At 36.3% G+C, this 17,181-nt stretch overlaps 3 protein-coding genes and 1 long non-coding RNA gene across 6 annotated transcripts; 3 read left to right on the top strand and 1 right to left on the bottom strand.

Moving 5' to 3' along the window:
- LOC110774204 (syntaxin-121-like) lies at window positions 1-2,536 on the top strand. Its single transcript, XM_021978749.2, has 2 exons — window positions 1-724; window positions 2,061-2,536. Exons 1-2 carry the CDS (start codon window positions 217-219, stop codon window positions 2,411-2,413), a joined length of 861 nt encoding a protein of 286 aa, XP_021834441.2. The 5' UTR covers window positions 1-216; the 3' UTR covers window positions 2,414-2,536.
- Window positions 2,537-7,742: 5,206 nt separating this feature from the next.
- On the top strand, window positions 7,743-16,414 carry LOC110774198 (uncharacterized). 3 transcript variants are annotated; one of them, XM_088255988.1, is made up of 7 exons: window positions 7,743-8,034; window positions 8,116-8,216; window positions 8,329-8,386; window positions 8,510-8,553; window positions 8,679-8,759; window positions 15,589-15,659; window positions 16,099-16,414. In XM_088255988.1, the coding sequence occupies exons 2-7, from the start codon at window positions 8,121-8,123 to the stop codon at window positions 16,181-16,183; spliced, it is 435 nt and encodes a 144-aa protein (XP_088112114.1). In that variant the 5' UTR covers window positions 7,743-8,034; window positions 8,116-8,120; the 3' UTR covers window positions 16,184-16,414. The 3 variants fall into 3 exon arrangements, with proteins under 3 accessions (XP_088112114.1, XP_021834432.2, XP_088112115.1); XM_021978740.2 differs by lacking the exon at window positions 16,099-16,414 and adding an exon at window positions 15,779-16,004 and having other exon boundaries at window positions 7,744-8,034; XM_088255989.1 differs by having other exon boundaries at window positions 7,747-8,034; window positions 16,090-16,414.
- LOC148293282 (protein FAR1-RELATED SEQUENCE 5-like) lies at window positions 10,202-13,281 on the top strand. Its single transcript, XM_088243973.1, has 4 exons — window positions 10,202-10,217; window positions 10,552-12,696; window positions 12,793-12,884; window positions 13,237-13,281. Exons 1-4 carry the CDS (start codon window positions 10,202-10,204, stop codon window positions 13,279-13,281), a joined length of 2,298 nt encoding a protein of 765 aa, XP_088100099.1.
- Window positions 14,638-15,264, bottom strand: LOC148293281 (uncharacterized). The gene is made up of 2 exons (XR_015837093.1): window positions 14,950-15,264; window positions 14,638-14,839 (listed from the first exon to the last, which is right to left on the bottom strand). It is a non-coding gene; the product is annotated as an uncharacterized LOC148293281 (long non-coding RNA).
- Window positions 16,415-17,181: the final 767 nt, after the last annotated feature.

Raw genomic sequence — 17,181 nt, 5'->3', positions numbered from 1 at the left:
TACCTGGTACTTGGGATAGCTTTAAACCCTTCAAAGTTAGAAGAAGTTGATCAAACGCGGCCAAGACTTGACCACCAAGTGAACTGCCATAAACCATTCTCTGTGCATAAAATCCCCAACACAAACCAAAAAATTAATTTGAACACACAGAAACTCAGAGAGAGAGCCACCACCAATTTCTGAGTTTCTGATCATTTCCATTGCCTCCCGGAAGAAATGAACGACTTGCTCTCACCGGACCACCATGTCATCGAAATGACCCCTTCGAAAGGCGTCGACTTCGGCAAGTTCTTCCAGGACGTCGAGGCTGTCCAGAGCGAGCTCGACGAGCTGCAGAAGCTCAACAAGAGTCTTCGCAGCGCCCACGAGCAGAGCAAGATCCTCTACAACGCCAAGGCTGTCAAGGACCTCAGAACCCGCATGGACGCTGACGTCCACCTCGCCTTAAAGAACGTGAAGATCCTTAAGGTGAGGTTGGACGCCTTGGATAAGTCCAACGGCACCAACCGGAGCCTGCCTGGCTGCGGCCCCGGATCATCGTCGGACCGGACAAGGACGTCTGTGGTCAACGGGCTGAGGAAGAAGCTCAAGGATTATATGGATAGCTTTAATGACTTGAGGCAGAAGACATCGTCTGAGTATAGAGAGACTGTTCAGCGTAGGTACTTCAGCGTCACCGGAGACAACCCTGATGAGAAAACCGTTGACCTTCTTATCTCCACTGGTAAGATAACAGTTCCAATAATACCATATTTTGTCAAATATTTGAATTTACAATATTTCCTTACATTGTCTTGCCCGTTAGAGCAAGTGCAGCGCTACAGCCCTGCCATGGCAACAGGCCCCCCAAGGCCCCAGTTCCACCTCCAGCGCAGAAAGGCCAGCCTGGGCAAGCCCACAGGCAAAAATGGACTGGGCTATTGCCCGCAGGTTGCTGACGTCAGCGTGATGTCAGCGCTTGGGAAAAAAAAAAAAAAAAAAATTCTGGAAATTTTTTTCTATACATACCTATCAAAATTATTCACTTTCCACACCAAATCTGCATACAAATTCATCTCCTTCCAATATTTTTCACTTTCCATACCAAATTTTCTACTACAAAATTCCATTTGAAAATTTAATTTGAAAATTTTAATTTAATAAATATGGACACATGGCAACCGAAAATCTTATCCGAAAATTTAATTTGAAAATTTTATCCGAAAATCTTATCTGAAATTTTAGGTGAGAATTTTATAATAAATAGTGACACGTGGCAACCGAAAATATTATCTGAAAAGTTATCAAAATTAATAGTTAAGTATAAAAAAATAGAAAATAAAGTAAAATGTTTTTTCCCTTGCCCTTTGGGGTGGAACCAAAAAAGGCGAGGCTGATACTATTCACATGAATAGTGCCAAGCCTTACCTTGCCTTTGCCTTGCCCTTGCCTTTTGGGGTGGAGGTGCTCTTAGAAAATAGAGTTTACCTTTCAACAAAGGTTGGCTGATCAAATTGGTTCACTAAATCAAATCAAATCTATTTATTAACCCGGTGTATCTCACATCACGTGACATGTTGATAAAGTTTATCAAATTCACCCTAAATTATCACACACATATTCACGTAGAACGGTCAGAGTATTTTTTGTTTTAAAAAAAACATTAGTACATGAGGACACTGTCACACTGTCACTTAATATTACAAGTTCATTTATATTATAACATATGTATTTATTTATTAATACTTTAATCTAAGTTAATGACATATCAACTATGTTATCCATTCATATTATAATAGTGCTTGTGTGAGTATACTAAAATATTTGTCATGACATTCAAATTTAGAATCCCTTTCAATATTGGGAAGAAAGATATCACTAATGAATAGTTAGTATATACATGTATCGTTAGAGTTTAGATATTTGTAAATACTTTCGATATCACATGTCAACATGTCACATGGTACATGGTACAATATTTACTTGTTCGAAGTCATGATTGAAATTTAAACAATTGATACAATGCCACGAGCAAAATTATATGCTTTAGAATTAATTAGATGTGTAGCAACTATATGCAGGTGAAAGCGAGACATTTTTGCAGAAGGCAATCCAAGAGCAAGGAAGAGGGAGGGTTCTGGACACCATATCCGAGATCCAAGAGAGGCATGATGGTGTGAAAGCCATGGAGAGGAATCTGAATGAGCTGCACCAGGTGTTCATGGACATGGCAGTTCTGGTGCAAGCTCAAGGTGAGCAGCTGGACGACATTCAGAGCCACGTGGAGCGAGCTAATTCGTACGTGCATTCCGGCACTCAGCAGTTGCAGAAGGCCAGGTTCTCGCAGAAAAACACCCGAAAATGGACCTGCTATGGCATCATAATCTTGCTCATCGTCGCCGGCATTATTTTGGCCTCAACGCTGCTTAATTAAGTACATAGATCATCGTCTGCGTGCGGTCGTCCATCTATACTTTTGTTTTTATTTTCCTTTACTATTATTTTTTTAATGCTGGAGGTGCTCTCTATGTATATTGTAAGTATATTTGATTTTTTGATTGAAGGGTGTATTTTTTGATGGGATATTTGTATCATATGTAGCATTTTTCTCCGTTAAAGAATTTGTTTGATCAATTTTTTTTTTAAAATTTCCAACTAGTTTAATAGAATTTTGTAACAAAGTATTCTTCTTACAGATAACTTCTCAAAAGAGTCATTTTATTTGTAAAATATTATTGATCACATTGTTAATCACTTCTTTAATAAAAGTGAATCACACGGATATGAGTGGAGGCCACTTCTACATATGTGGGAGCAAAAATTATAGTGACCACATTATTTACCGTATCTTGAAACAACATAAACCTACTTCACCCTCTAATCCTAGATCACCCAACTTCCAAACTGACAGGACCCGACCCAAATTCTTCTTTGGAATCCGAGTCGAACCTTGGGCGTATCCGACACCTGGCGAGTGCCAGGCACGAATGACTAAATTACCCTTTAACTTTGCCGAAAATTCGGCAGAGTCTCCCTTGTAATTCGAACATTTCCCACAAATTTAACATGTCAAATAAGCATATATATGTATATCACAATTGACAGCATTTAATAAATTATATATAAGAAAATCAAGCATCATATCACTTTGACCTTAGGCCTCAACAATTAAAATAAATTATTCTATTATCAACATTCAATTCAAATTCTTAGAACATCCTCAGAACAATATTAGATTTCATAATAACTTAACTGGACTACCTTTATATTACTTGACCTTGCGGCTGCACCTATTAACTCTAGGCTGCCTACGTACCCTTAACAAGGGATCAAGCCACACATAGTTCTTCCAAGTATTTGTATTAATCATATACTGAATATAAATATGCTATACACTGAACTCCCTTTATTTTAGTTTAAGAATATCTTAGAACTGAAACTCTCTCCACCTAGGCGTACCCCCATTCCTAATCCGTCAATTCCATCCTCGCAGGCCTCGGAGACACCAAGTCCACTCGAGCTGCAATCCTCGCAGGCCTCGGAGATACCACTTCTATCCAAACCGCAATCCTCGCAGGCCTAGGAGATACCACTTCTATCTGAGCAGCAATCCTCGCACCACACGGTTTAGGGGTCCTCAAACACGTGGGGCATTATATATAAATGACACTGTTTCAAGCAACTAGGGGGTACCCTTGTGATGGGTTTGAAAAACCGTATCTCAAACTTATATCAATACTTTCCTTTTATTTCACAATCTATTTCCTGGCCTTTATATCAATTTTTCTGATAAATTGATTCAGATAACTCATTCCCGGTCATGACTCGTTTACATGGTCCTTCTAACCCTTCTCAACGGATATAACTTCCTCGAAAGACTCACGGTCAACCGAGGGGTCAACCTCCTAAATTTGGTCAACCGGGCCCACGGGGCCCACCAATGGCGGAGCCACAGTGGGGTCAGTGGGGTCGCACGATCTCTTGGAAGTCATGGAAATAAGCTTAGAGGTCCCTTGGAGCTGCTGGTGCGACCTCTTGAAGCTGCACACCAAGTGCTCGACTAAATGACTGAAGAAGAAAGAAGGGCGTTGTGCGACCTGAAGAAGAAGGCTGTGCGCGTGGGTCTTCTTTTTTTTCTTTAAATGACCTGGCCAAAACGACGTCGTTTTGGGCCAGGTCTGAAATTTTAAAAAAAATATGAAAATGCCCAGCGTATCCTTCCTCTCCAGCACCGATACCTTCATTTTAAAACCTCCAAATTTTTTTGTTTTCTCCTCCAACCCTAAGTTCCCAACCCAATCCCCCCTCCCCCAAACCCCCAAATAGTCTTGTTGAGTGAATATAATATGAATTGCCCATCTTTCATAATGTACAAAACGCCTTATTTGTCCTTCAAGAATAATAAAAGCCAGGTAAGGTCTGTCTCATACAGTGTGTATTTATGCATGTTCTGTGTGTGCGTTTATGAGACTATATTCTAGTGTATAAAGATCTCAGTTGCTGGTACATTAGTGTGTAAAGAGCTGAATAACTGGTGTCCTCTTGTTCAAAATTTGTTGGGATTTTTACACTAAGACCCCTTGTGGTAAGATTCCTGGCTCCGCCACTGGGGCCCACGACCTCCTATCACAAATCCGAGAGTCCCTAAAGGTTCCAATATGTCTAGGACACATGTCCCAAAAGTTTGTTCTTGATCGGACGGTCGGATTAATCACGATTGTACGATCGGACAGTTCCTATAAACCTATCCCTAGGGGTTGGCGTTTCTAGAGTATCCGGGACTCCGTTTTACGATCCGTCGAATCCTATACGATCCTGGAATTATCTAGATCAACATATATGAAATTGACTATGATTCAACGGTTCAAACATATCGAACCTGAAAATCGCACAATAGGCGAGATCTGTTCAGGGTTCAAACGTTGTTCGAATTGAAATTCGAAAGTACTTACGCGCTTGTGAGGACCAGGAGATCATTCTAGAACCTATTGCCAGTCTAAAACCTGACCCACGCGCCGGTAGCTCGTTGTTGTCGTGAGTAAATTCCGGCGGCCGGAAAAACTCCAAACCGCCCGCCCAAATTCCTACCCTAGGTGTAAAACCTCATTTGGAACCACTTTTGTTCCTGGACCTACCCCGAAAATGGCCAGAAGTGGCCGGAATTTCAGTTTGAAAACCGGCCAAATTTCAATTCGAATTTCGGGTTATCTACGCTACAAATCGACCAAATCCTACCCAACCATCAGCTAGAGCTCGAAAAATAGGTGGAAAAGCATACCTTATTCGACCTGTTTGGTGGCCGGAGGAGGGAGAAACGGCCGGCGAAAGTTTAAGAAAAATCTGTCCAAAACCGCGTGTTTCGTGGCTGATTCCGGCGACTACAGCGGCGGATGGAGGCGGCGAAGGGCTGAGGCTAGAAGAGGAAAGTGTGGTGGTTCCTTTGGGACCGGTCTTTCTTGAAACGGAGGGCGGGGTTGGGAGAAATCACGATCTAAAGTTGGCTGGTCGAGCTGCCCAAGTGCAGAAATTCTGGGTTTTAAAAAAAAAAACTGAACTTCGAAATATTTACGATTATGCTACTGGCCTATTCTTGATCGCCATTTCTTCGTTACAGCTCCGATTTGGGCCCACTACGTGTCTACGGACTCGTCTTGACGTGCTCTACGCAACAGTCCAATCGAAATTTCCAAATTCCTTCCCAATAAAAATGTCAACTTTTTCCCATAATTAAATATTCTAGGGGCAATATTGTCTTTTTCCAGAATAAATTATTAATTAGAAATGAATTATGGATCGGGTTGTTACACAAACGCCAGAGTTGGGAACTAAATGGGGTGTATCCAATTCTAACTTTTAATGACTTTTAATGAGTTTAAAAGTTTGGAGGTATTCAATTGTGACTTTTAAATAGTTTTTAAAAGTTTAGTTGTATTCAATTGGGAGTTTTAAAGAGTATTTAAAAGTTTTGAGGTATCCAAAATGTTAATGACTTTTAAAAACTTTGTTAAAGAAATGACTTTTCAATACTTTTGAAACTAATTCTTACTACCAAAAGTCTTGGTAATTTACACCAGACTTTATATTTTATTGGAAAGTTGAGAAGATAGAAACAAAACGTCTCCAATTCTTTCTTCCCTCATTATATCAAAGCAACACGCAGACAGATCTGTTTTCCTCAAAAGAGCTCCACTTTGGTATCCCATCTTGTCATCTTCCTCCAGGTTAGTCACATCCACACATTACTTTTTACTTTCCCTCTACTCCTTTCCTCATATTTGCATAATGATATGTCATCCCTTTGTTTATTATATTGATTTTCTCATATGCTATGTTTGCATACAATATATTATATTATTATTTTTTGCCCTTAAACCCATTAATTTATTATTTAGGTATTGTTTCTTTACCCATAATTCGTTAGGTAGATAATTTTTTTCATTTAATATTCTGATGAATTTCCTATTGAACCAGAGAACGAGTCTTCATCATCTTCACCATTACCAAGGAATGAAGGAGATAATGTGGAACAAGTCTTTGAAACTCAAGAACAACAACGAGAGAATGCTAATGAATGGAGAGTTGGTATAGCTTCTGACATGTGGAGAAATGCCATGCAAGATAATAACGCAACTCAATGGTAATAAGCGTTGGAATTTCTAAAGGAATTTTTATTATGGTTTATTCAACGTCATTGAAATGAATGGAACCTTTGTCATTTTATAATTGTATTTTGTCATTTTTATCAGTTTCTAATGCTAAGGAGAACTATTCTTTGCTTTTACGTAATTGTATCCAATTGTTTTTTTCTAATTTTTTATTCCATGTATGCCGACTAGTTAATTCAACATATTAAAAGATAAATGCTATTCGTAAAATAAATACAAAAATAAGTATTTAAATAGGGGTGGGCATCTAAAACCGAAATACTGAAACCGTACCCTAACCGAACCGTACCATACCGATTTCATACCGTTTCATTCGGTACCGATCAATATTCGGTACCGTACCATACCGTACCAATAGAGTATGGTATGGTAGCGGTATCAAGTATTTGGTACCGATCAATACCGTACCGTACCGAATACTATTCAGATATATAATTTTCTATTGAATATGTTGATGGATATTGCATATGTTGATTAGGATTTGGTTGATTTGGATATTGAATATGTTATATTCAATGGATATTGAATATGTTGATTAGGATTTGGTTGATTTGGATATTGAATATGTTGATGGATATTGAATATGTTGATTAGGATTTGGATATTGATAATTGAATATGTTGAATATTTGAATTTGTAACTTAGGCATCACTTATTTTGGTAAATGAATATGTTGAATATTGAATTGGTTCATTTTTTAGTTGTGTCATTTTTGTACCGAAATGGTACCGATACTGTACCAATACTGACACGGTACGGTATGGTACGGTACCAATTTTGACAAACGATAATTCCATACCGTACCATACCGATTTAAATTTCCGGTATCGGTAGCGGTACGGGCTCAATACCGTACCGTGCCCACCCCTATATTTAAAAGATTATAAAACTCAATGACAAAAGTATATGAAAGTTTGTCACTTTACTTTATAAAGTATGTAAAGATCATTAAGAATCTGTCAACTTTAGAAAAGTCATTCACTTAAAAAAAGTCTTTAAAAGTTAGAATTGGATACATCCCATAAAGCATCAAACTATAAAAGAAAAAGTTTATATAATGAGGGACTATGTGAGGGATCAATCCAACTGTATGCTAATATTAAACTTAAACATATTCAATTGTCAATTGTTGAAACCCTAAACCAGACCAAAAACAAACCAAAAGCAAAACAAGATTTTAGTAATATCAGCAGGTCTTTCCTTTCCCTCTCGCTATCTGCTTGGCTATGGCGACAGTCCGCGTGATAGGCAAGTTGCTCTTCCAAAATCCTTTCTTTCTACATCAACACCTTCGTTCATTCATTCTTACGCGCAATTAATAAGTCTCTATCTCTCTCTCTCTCTGCCGTTTTGGCGACACCAAGTGCGGATATAGCCGTCAACTTCACAGGTGAGGCATTTCATCAAACACTTCTCATACCATTTTTGCTTCTTAAATTCTAGTATCGAAACTGAATTCAAACGAAATCAGATGGCATGTTCAAAGGAATCTACAATGGGAAGCAGTGCCACGTCTTGGATATAGCTACGGTTTTGAGCAGGGCTTGGACTGCCGGCGTCGACCGCATCATCGTAATTCTCTTTCTCTCTTTCTTCTTTTGTGTTCTTTTTGAGCATATAATAGTTAGCTAATTATTATGGTTTAATGCGCTCTGAAATTAGAATTAGGCTATGGATAATGTAGGTCACTGGTGGATCACTTGAGGAATCAAAGGAAGCTCTAACAATTGCAGAAACCGATGGTTTTTTTCACTTGCTCCGTTTTGTTGCGATTACTATATTGTAGTATATAAATATCATTGTCAAGTTTCAAAAATGTATCTTTTGAGCAACAAATGTGGGGTTTCCTCTGTTTTTTTTTGCAGCAAGGCTTTTTTGTACAGTTGGTGTGCACCCAACTAGATGCAAGGTTTGCTCTTTTTTATGTCATAATTGTGTGGAAATAGTTGAAATGTACATTTGTTTGATTTTGGGTTTGGATTAGAGATGCTTGTGAGTGAATTAGGCTTATTGTGTATTGTGTATTCTGTTTAGGAATTCGAAGAGAGTGGGGATCCAGATAAGCATTTTCAGGCGCTTTTGTCATTGGCCAAAGAGGGAATAGAGAAAGGAAAGGTATGTCCCATACCCAACGGCCCATTCTCTTTATCATGAAGAAAATAAGGCATGCACTATCGGGTTCTTAAAAAGAATGGTCTGTTCAGATATTGATATCATGAAGTAATATATTTGAGGCAAAAAGGTCACTTTTGGTCCTTGTAGTTTGGCACTTTTACCACTTTGGTCCCTGTGGTTTCAATTTGGTCAATTTTATCCATGTAGTTTCAATTTGAAGCAATAGGACAATCCTTAATTTCTGTCAAATATTTTTAACTTCTGTTAGTTGTGGAGGGATAATTCGGTCAAAAAAATTATTTCATTTTAAAATAAATATTAAAGACAAATAAATAAATAAACATTTTCAAATTTTCAAATAAAAAATAGCAAACCCAGCCAAACCCAATTCGGATCAAGAGAGCAAAACCCCAGATCAGATCTAGTATTGGGTAAACAATGTCTAATATTACCTTCCACAATACAGAGAATATTCCTCCAAAACCCATCAAGTTGAAGATGAAAACCCAGATGCTATTTCTACACCATAATATTCTAACAAGGTAGAATTAAAACAAAACAAGAAGAAACAAAAAAGAAGAAACTCAAATTCTTATCAACCACCAAGTACCAAATTTGAATAAAGGGGTGGATCTTCCTTAGAAAATAAGGGCAGGAAAAAAAAAAAAAAGGAAAAAGGGGGAGCATTATGGAGATCCATACGGTATAATTAGAGGCACAAAGGGGTGGATTGAATGATCATCACCACAAACCTCACTGAATTTGAATAAATCAAGGTCGTCCATCATGGGGGGTGGCGACAGGTTGAGATCGAACAGCAAATGAGAGATTCTCTGAAATGACGACGTCATGATGCAATCATCGCCATCGTCGACGACGGAGGACGAGGAGTCGCAGTCGCTGTGGCAGTCATCGGGTAAGACAGGGTGCATGGGTTTCCGCTGCCGCTGAGCATCGCAGGTGGGTATGGGGAAGGGGAGGTTGGGGAAGATGAGTTGGGGTTGCCTTTTTCTGGGTTTGGTTCTACTGTTCTTGTTCTAGTTTTTCTTTTTTTGAATTTTTTGTTATTTTATTCTTTAAGATATATTTGTTCTTGTTATTTATTTTTTTTGTTTTAAAGTTTTGGCGTTTGGGGAGGTTGCAATGGGGTGGAATTGGAGAAATTATACAATAGTACAGTACTACCACGTGTCAGTTACAGGTGGTAGTACGCACCAATTGTATAATGACATGTGGCATGGCTGCTTTTTAAGAGAGAGAATGTTAACATCCAAATTTAATTATAACACCGTTAGTAACCAACTCTCTTTTTTGTTTTTGTTTTAAAATATAAAAAAGGAACCCTAAAACATAATTACTTTTATCGAAATTTGTACCACTGTTATGAAAAGAAGACTTCTGCAGCCATTTATTTTTTCGGTCAAGCTTACAGCTATAAAACTATGGATAGTGACAGAGGTAAACAAATATCCTTGATTTGTGTTTGCAATCGTACTTTTTTATTTTATTACTGTAGCTTTTATTTGTCGATTGCTGCAGCTGCAGTTTTTTTTTCTTCAGTCTATTGCTGCCTTTTTTTTTCTGTCGATTGCTGCAGTTTTTTTTTTTCAGTCTATTGCTGCTTTTTTTTTTTCTGTCGATTGCTGCAGTTTGTTTTTTCAGTCTATTGCTGCTTCTTCTTTTTTTGTCGATTGTAGGAGGTTATACAGGTTGTTTCTCTTATATATATATATAATTATTATTATTATCATTATTTCTATGTTATATAAGATGATGTTGTGGGTTGTGTCAGTATTCATTGATGTTGAAAGTGATGAAGAAAACGTAAGAGAAAAAGATCCAATGATCGTTAACCGTGTAGAAAATATTGATGAAGATTTGCTTGGAAGGGTTGTGTCCACTGAAGAGGAAGCTTATAATCTCTACAACAATTACGCTACGAGAGTTGGATTTAGTGTTCGGAAGGGACAAAAGAGATACAATACCAAAAAAGTTCTACGGCAATTTAGTTATCTTTGTTCAAAAGAAGGTTTTCGACTAGATAGTGACCCTTCGGAATTGAGCAAGGTTAGCAAATTAGAGACAAGAACAGGTTGCGAAGCTAGCATTCGATTTGCATTTCAGGATGAAGATGATACGTGGAAAGTTTCTCATTTTGTTCCTGAGCATAACCATGAACTTGCTAAGCCAGAAGAGAGGCAATTTTTGAGATCAAATAGAAAAGTTTCAGATTCAAATTTGGGTGTCATTAAAACAATGGTGGGTGCAGGAATAAGGACCACAAATACATATTCTTATTTAGCAGAAGAAGTTGGCGGGTCTCAAAATGTTGGTTTTACAAAAAGAGATTGCTACAATGTTGTGAACAAGGAGAAAATGGCCATGATTGAAGCAGGGGATGCTCAAAGCTTGATGAACCTTTTCAAGCGCAAACAAGCTGAAGATCCTATGTTCTTTTACACAGTTCAAGTTGATCAAGAAAATCGAATGACAAACTTTTTTTGGAGAGATGGAAGGTCACGAATTGACTATGACTGTTTTGGAGATGTGGTAGTATTTGATACTACTTATCGAACTAATAGGTATAACATGATATGTGCTCCTTTTGTCGGCGTCAACCACCATTGGAAAAATGTACTATTCGGTTGTGCTTTCTTATTGGATGAGAAAACTGATTCATTTATTTGGTTATTTGAGACATTTTTAGAATCAATGGGAGGTCGAAAACCAAAGACTATTTTTACTGATCAATGTCAGGCAATGGCAAATGGCATTCAAAATGTTTTTCCTGGGGTATGTCATCGTTTATGCTCGTGGCACATATCTCAGAATGCTGCAAGAAATTTGGGAAGTTATTATGGTAATCAAGAGTTTAACCATATGTTCAATAAGTGTCTTCAAGGATATTGTGAGACAGAATTGGAATTTCAATCTATTTGGGATGACTTATTGGCAAAATTCAACCTTACAGGCAACCCATGGTTGATGACACTAGATAATCTTCGTGCAAAATGGTGTCCAGTATTTAGCCGGCATATTTTTACTGCTAGGATAAAATCTTCACAAAGAAGTGAGAGCACAAACAATGTTTTTCATCAAATGTCTACTAAGACAATGAGTCTTACTCAATTTGTGCATCACTATGATAAACAAGCGGAAAAAATGCGTTCAAGTGAATTAGAAGAGTCTTTTCGTTGCAATCAAGGACTCCCTTCTAGAATTGCCAAAAGCAGTGGAATTTTGAATCATGCTGCTACTGTCTACACAAGGAAAATATTTAAATTATTTGAAAAGGAGTTTGTAGATAGTTTGGCAGTGATGATGCATGAGGTTGGAAGTGATAGCACAATTCACTCATTTCAACTTAATGAAGAGGGTCACAACAGAGTTTACCTTGTCGAACTAAATTCATTCAATTGCACTATTTCATGTAGTTGCAAAATGTTTGAATCTATGGGTTTATTGTGTCGTCATGCTCTAAGGGTACTAAATGTCAAATGTTGGAGTCAAATACCAGAACAATATATATTGAAGCGATGGACAAAAGATGCCAAAAAGGAATTGGAGGCAAATGGGCATGGTGAATTATTACAGGTAAATGGTAAATCATCGATCACATTGCGACGAAATGCTTTGATGCGAACAACTTATGATGTATTGAGTAAGGCAGCAGAGACAGAAGCTACTACTAGAATTGCTATGAAAAAATTGAGAGAGATGGAAGAATTGATTGAAAAAGAAATGATAAAGTCAAAGGAAGAAGTTAATCAAAAAACTTCTGATAACGTTTTTGATTGTAATGCAAGTGGTTGCATATTTGATGAGACACCAGTACTGAATCCCCCGTGTGTAAGGCCAAAAGGTATAAGCAATGCCAGATTAAAAAGCGCTATGGAGAAACGAAGAAAAAGGACATCAAAAGATATTGCTTCATCAAGTATGAAAGTTCCATGTCTTGTTTTATATTGTTTACAATCTCTTATTATTAATTTCTTCTCATCAGTAATGCTTATTATTACAAATTGTTTTGTAGGGAAAACCAAGCAATCAAGGGAGATAGGTCATCCATATAGCTCAGCTCATACACCAGTCAGTGTACCAATGAGTACAAATATTAGTAATCATGTATGTTTTAAAGACTTTTAATTCTTTTTTTTTTTCCTTCTATAAAGTCAACTAATTGTATAATCTCACCACTGTTATATAGGTCTACCCAACTATGAGATTGTTACCTACCGAAGGTCATGCAAATTTGCCTCAATCTAACAAAGTAATGCAATTTGTTAGTTTAAAAATCAAGTTTGTGTTTTCATTTATGAACCTAGAAAATTTAATGGTGTAACACTTCTTTTTTTTTCTCTCTCTCTTTAGGATTCCAATTCTACAAGGACATTATATCAACCTAATTTGTCCTTTACAAGCATGCTACAAAGTACTAATTTCATGGCACATTTGAATAAGGTATTCATTGAATCAGGATGGTTTATCTATAGCTTATGCCTATTTTGAAATATTTGATTGACATGAAGCTATATATAATGCAGGATTCACATTCGCATACTTATGAGCAGCAACATAATCCATAGAAGTAATGTCTCCGTAAGGTATTGTCTAAGACTAAAATAATTTATAATTATTTTCAGTTACTTTTAACTCGTCTACTTATTTAACTAAACTTGATGTATAATTTTGGGTGCAGATGCAAGAATCGTTTATGCTTGGAAATTGTTACTTATTTTGATTCAAATTTGATGTACTTCATGGTCATTGTTTGTTACTGTCGTTACTTTTTTTATTCAAACTTGATGTACTTCATGGTAATCATTTGTTAATGGAATATATGATCATATTTTTCTTCTACCACCTTTTCTTTTTTTAGTTGGAAGAAACATTGAGATTACAAAGCAATGATTATTTTCTCTTATTCTTACGGAATTTCTCGTAGAGAATTGTTGTAAGGCATATAAATTGAACAGTGGACCACTTTCACAAATGAGAAGAAGTAGCACAACACTAAGAAAGTACAATGCCAAAAAATTATAAAATTATTGAAGAATTACCAATAACTTTTTAAAATGAATGAAATTTTCATTAAACATAAATTTTAGTCTGTACAAAGTACAAACAAATGACAAGAAGCACATGTCGTGATACAGCAAACCCAAACTAAACAAATAGCTATTTCAATCTAGGCACCAGAAAAAGAAACTAAAGAAATCCAATCCAAATTATAGTTGTCTTCCATTCTTGCAATACATTGCCACACAAACTTGAACCCGTAAAAACTTAGAGAAACAGACTCAAAGAGATGTACAATCCATCTCCCACAACATTCCTTCTCCTTCCATGGAATCCAAATGACACGCTGCAGTTCCATAAAAGTTTGAAGAGCATATCAAATGAAAGGAAATAAAATGATTACTCAAAAGAAAGGAACTGTATTTAATCAAATGAAAGGAAATAAAGTGAAAACAAAGAAGCTATAAGACCAATCAGCTTAACAATTACCTTCAGGGGAGGACATATGCCAAAAAAGAACAGATAGCAACAATATACTCAAATTGTAAGCTAAAACAAATAGCAAAAGAACAGAGCAATTAGTATTATCCATTAATAATATACCCAAATCGAATGAACTTCTACACCCCAGAAATTAAGAAATAAAATCAACATGTATTAATTGCAACAAGAAAATATAACCCCAATGTACCATATCATTTTATAACCTGAATGGAATGCCACAAAAAAACAAACCTAAATCAAACCCCTTCCATCTCACAATTTAAAACACAACCAAAACCCCAAAAGTGAAGCAAATCATGCCAAAAAAAGAACAAAAAATTGCAGTTGATTCAGATTTGACAAAAATTGAAGAAACTTAAACAAGAAATTGCAGTAAGATTCAGATTTGACAAAGAAAAGCCAAAAAGTATTAAACCCCAAATCGGAATTATTTAACAAGAAAAAGAAAGAAGAGCACACAGGAGAGACGGAGAAAGTTTGGTCTTGGGTAGGATTTGTAGCCCGAGGACGAGATCTCGCGTCGTCTTTTTCCGAACGGTTGTGGGCGAATAAATAACCTGCAGAAGTCGGGAAAGAAAAAAAAACATGAAGCAATCGGCAAAAAAATAAAAACAAGAGACAAACTGGGCGAATAAAAATGACATTCAAAAATCGGAAAATAAATAACCTGCAGCAATCGAACGGTATGGCTGCACCAGTCTTTCTTCTTCTCAGAAATTGGAAAACAACCACTTTTCCTTCTTCTCAGAATATAGTTTTGTGGCTGCACCACTCGTCCTTCTTCTCAGAACGTGTCATAGGGTTTCTTTTTTATATTTTAAAACAAAAACAAAAAAGAGAGTTGGTTACTAACGGTGTTACAATTAAATTTGGATGTTAACATTCTCTCTCTTAAAAAGCAGCCATGCCACATGTCATTATACAATTGGTGCGTACTACCACCTGTCACTGACACGTGGTAATACCGTACTATTGTATAATTTCTCGTGGAATTGGCTTTGACTGGGCTTTTCGTTATTTTTTTCAATTTGTAGATTTTTATTTATTTATTTGTCTTTAATATTTATTTTAAAATGAAATAATTTTTTTTGACCAAATTACCCCTCCATAACTAACAGAAGTTAAAAAAATTTGACAGAAATTGAGGATTGTCCTTAAATTGCTTCAAATTGAAACTACAGGGACAAAATTGACCAAATTGAAATGACAGGGACCAAAGTGGTAAAAGTGCCAAACTACAGGGACCAAAAGTGACTTTTTGCCTATATTTTATGCTGCTTATTTTGTTCTCCCTTGTGCTTGTAAGGTGGTTGCAATTGGTGAATGTGGATTGGACTATGATAGGCTTCAGTTTTGCCCAGCAGAGATTCAAAAGAAGTATGTGGTTTCTGAAAGATTTTCTTTTTCTCCATTTTCTGCTTGCTCCCTATTACTTTTCTTTTGATCAAATGATACATTCTGTCGTTCCCATCATTTTTCTGTATTGCAAAATCTAGGTATTTTGAGAAGCAGTTTGAATTAGCACATGCCACTAAGCTCCCCTGGAACTGGAACAATGGAAATAATAATAATAATAACCCCACGCCTTCTCCACCACCACCAGTATAGGAGATACCAGTTTTGTCACATTGATTTCATATATATTTTTTCTATCTTTTTGAATTGGGTTTGTTCATTTTCTCTGTAATTAAATTACATGCTCTTCTGGGTATAGCTTGCCTATTTTCTTGGGGTGTTTTTTATTTTATTTTTTTGCATCTTCTATTTTCTTTTCATTATGCACAAAATAATAATGAGTTTCTGTTAGGTGAAACAGTGTTTTCAGTGACTGTGATGTGAGTGTAGAAGCTTTGTGGAGTTGTGGTCAAGTGGGCAGAGCAATATTGACTCTAATTTCTTAACTTCAAGGATGGGGCAATTGGGTGATCAATCAATACATTTGTGAATGCTAATAAATGTAGCAAAATAGAAAGAAAAAAAAGATTTTTAAAAAATAGACAGCTTTCAACATTTTTGTTGGTTTATATTCTGAGAATTTAGATGAGTGATAAATTGGTCCCTAAATTAATAAATATCAACGTTAGAAATGGTTCAAAAGAATTCATGTATTGGATTACCGGGCATAAGAAAACGACGTAAGCTTATAGTTATTAGTTTAATGAATACAAGCGATGGTCTATTCGTAGAGAAAAAAAAAAAGTTCAAGGGAGTGTATCCAATTCAAAATTTTAATGACTTTTATAGAATTTAAAAGTTGGGAGATATTTTACCCCAAAAAAAAAGTTTGGAGATATTCAATTTAGATTTTTAAAGAGTTTATAAAAGTTCAGTGATATTCAATTGTGAAAAGTTTGGTGGTATCCAGTTGTGAGTTTTAAAATCAATGTAATTTTTTTGGGAAATATTTTTGCTCACCACTTCAACCCAAGGTGTACCTTCGCCACCCTTCTCAACACTTGATACGTGTTCATGGACCTAATCATAGTTCAACTCTTTGCTTTATATTTATGAAACCACGGTTATGCTTATGGACATGTGTCAGGTGTTGAGAAAGATGGTGAGGATACACCTTGGGTTAAAGTGGTGAGCAAAAATGCTCTCACATTATTTTGTGTGTAAATAATCTAATGTACCTTTCGTTTTGGTTGCAAACTAATCAAAACAATTAGTTTACGTACCTGAAACGAAATTGTGAACGCTAATTCAACATCAATAATTTTTAAAAAAATACAATTTACGAGTTCATAACCATCAAAATGAAACTTAGACAGAAGTCACAAAACTATGAGCAAAACTATATGGGGATAATTGAATCCCAAAAAGGATTTTGAACTGAGATTACGTCCAAAGCAAAACCAGTTTTTGCACATATTTTATCAAATACAAAAACCCGATTGTT

This window comes from Prunus avium, chromosome 7 (assembly GCF_965620075.1).
Source record: "Prunus avium chromosome 7, drPruAviu1.hap1.1, whole genome shotgun sequence".
Classification (NCBI taxonomy): Eukaryota; Viridiplantae; Streptophyta; class Magnoliopsida; order Rosales; family Rosaceae; genus Prunus; species Prunus avium.
This window is presented reverse-complemented; position numbering and strand designations above follow the sequence as displayed.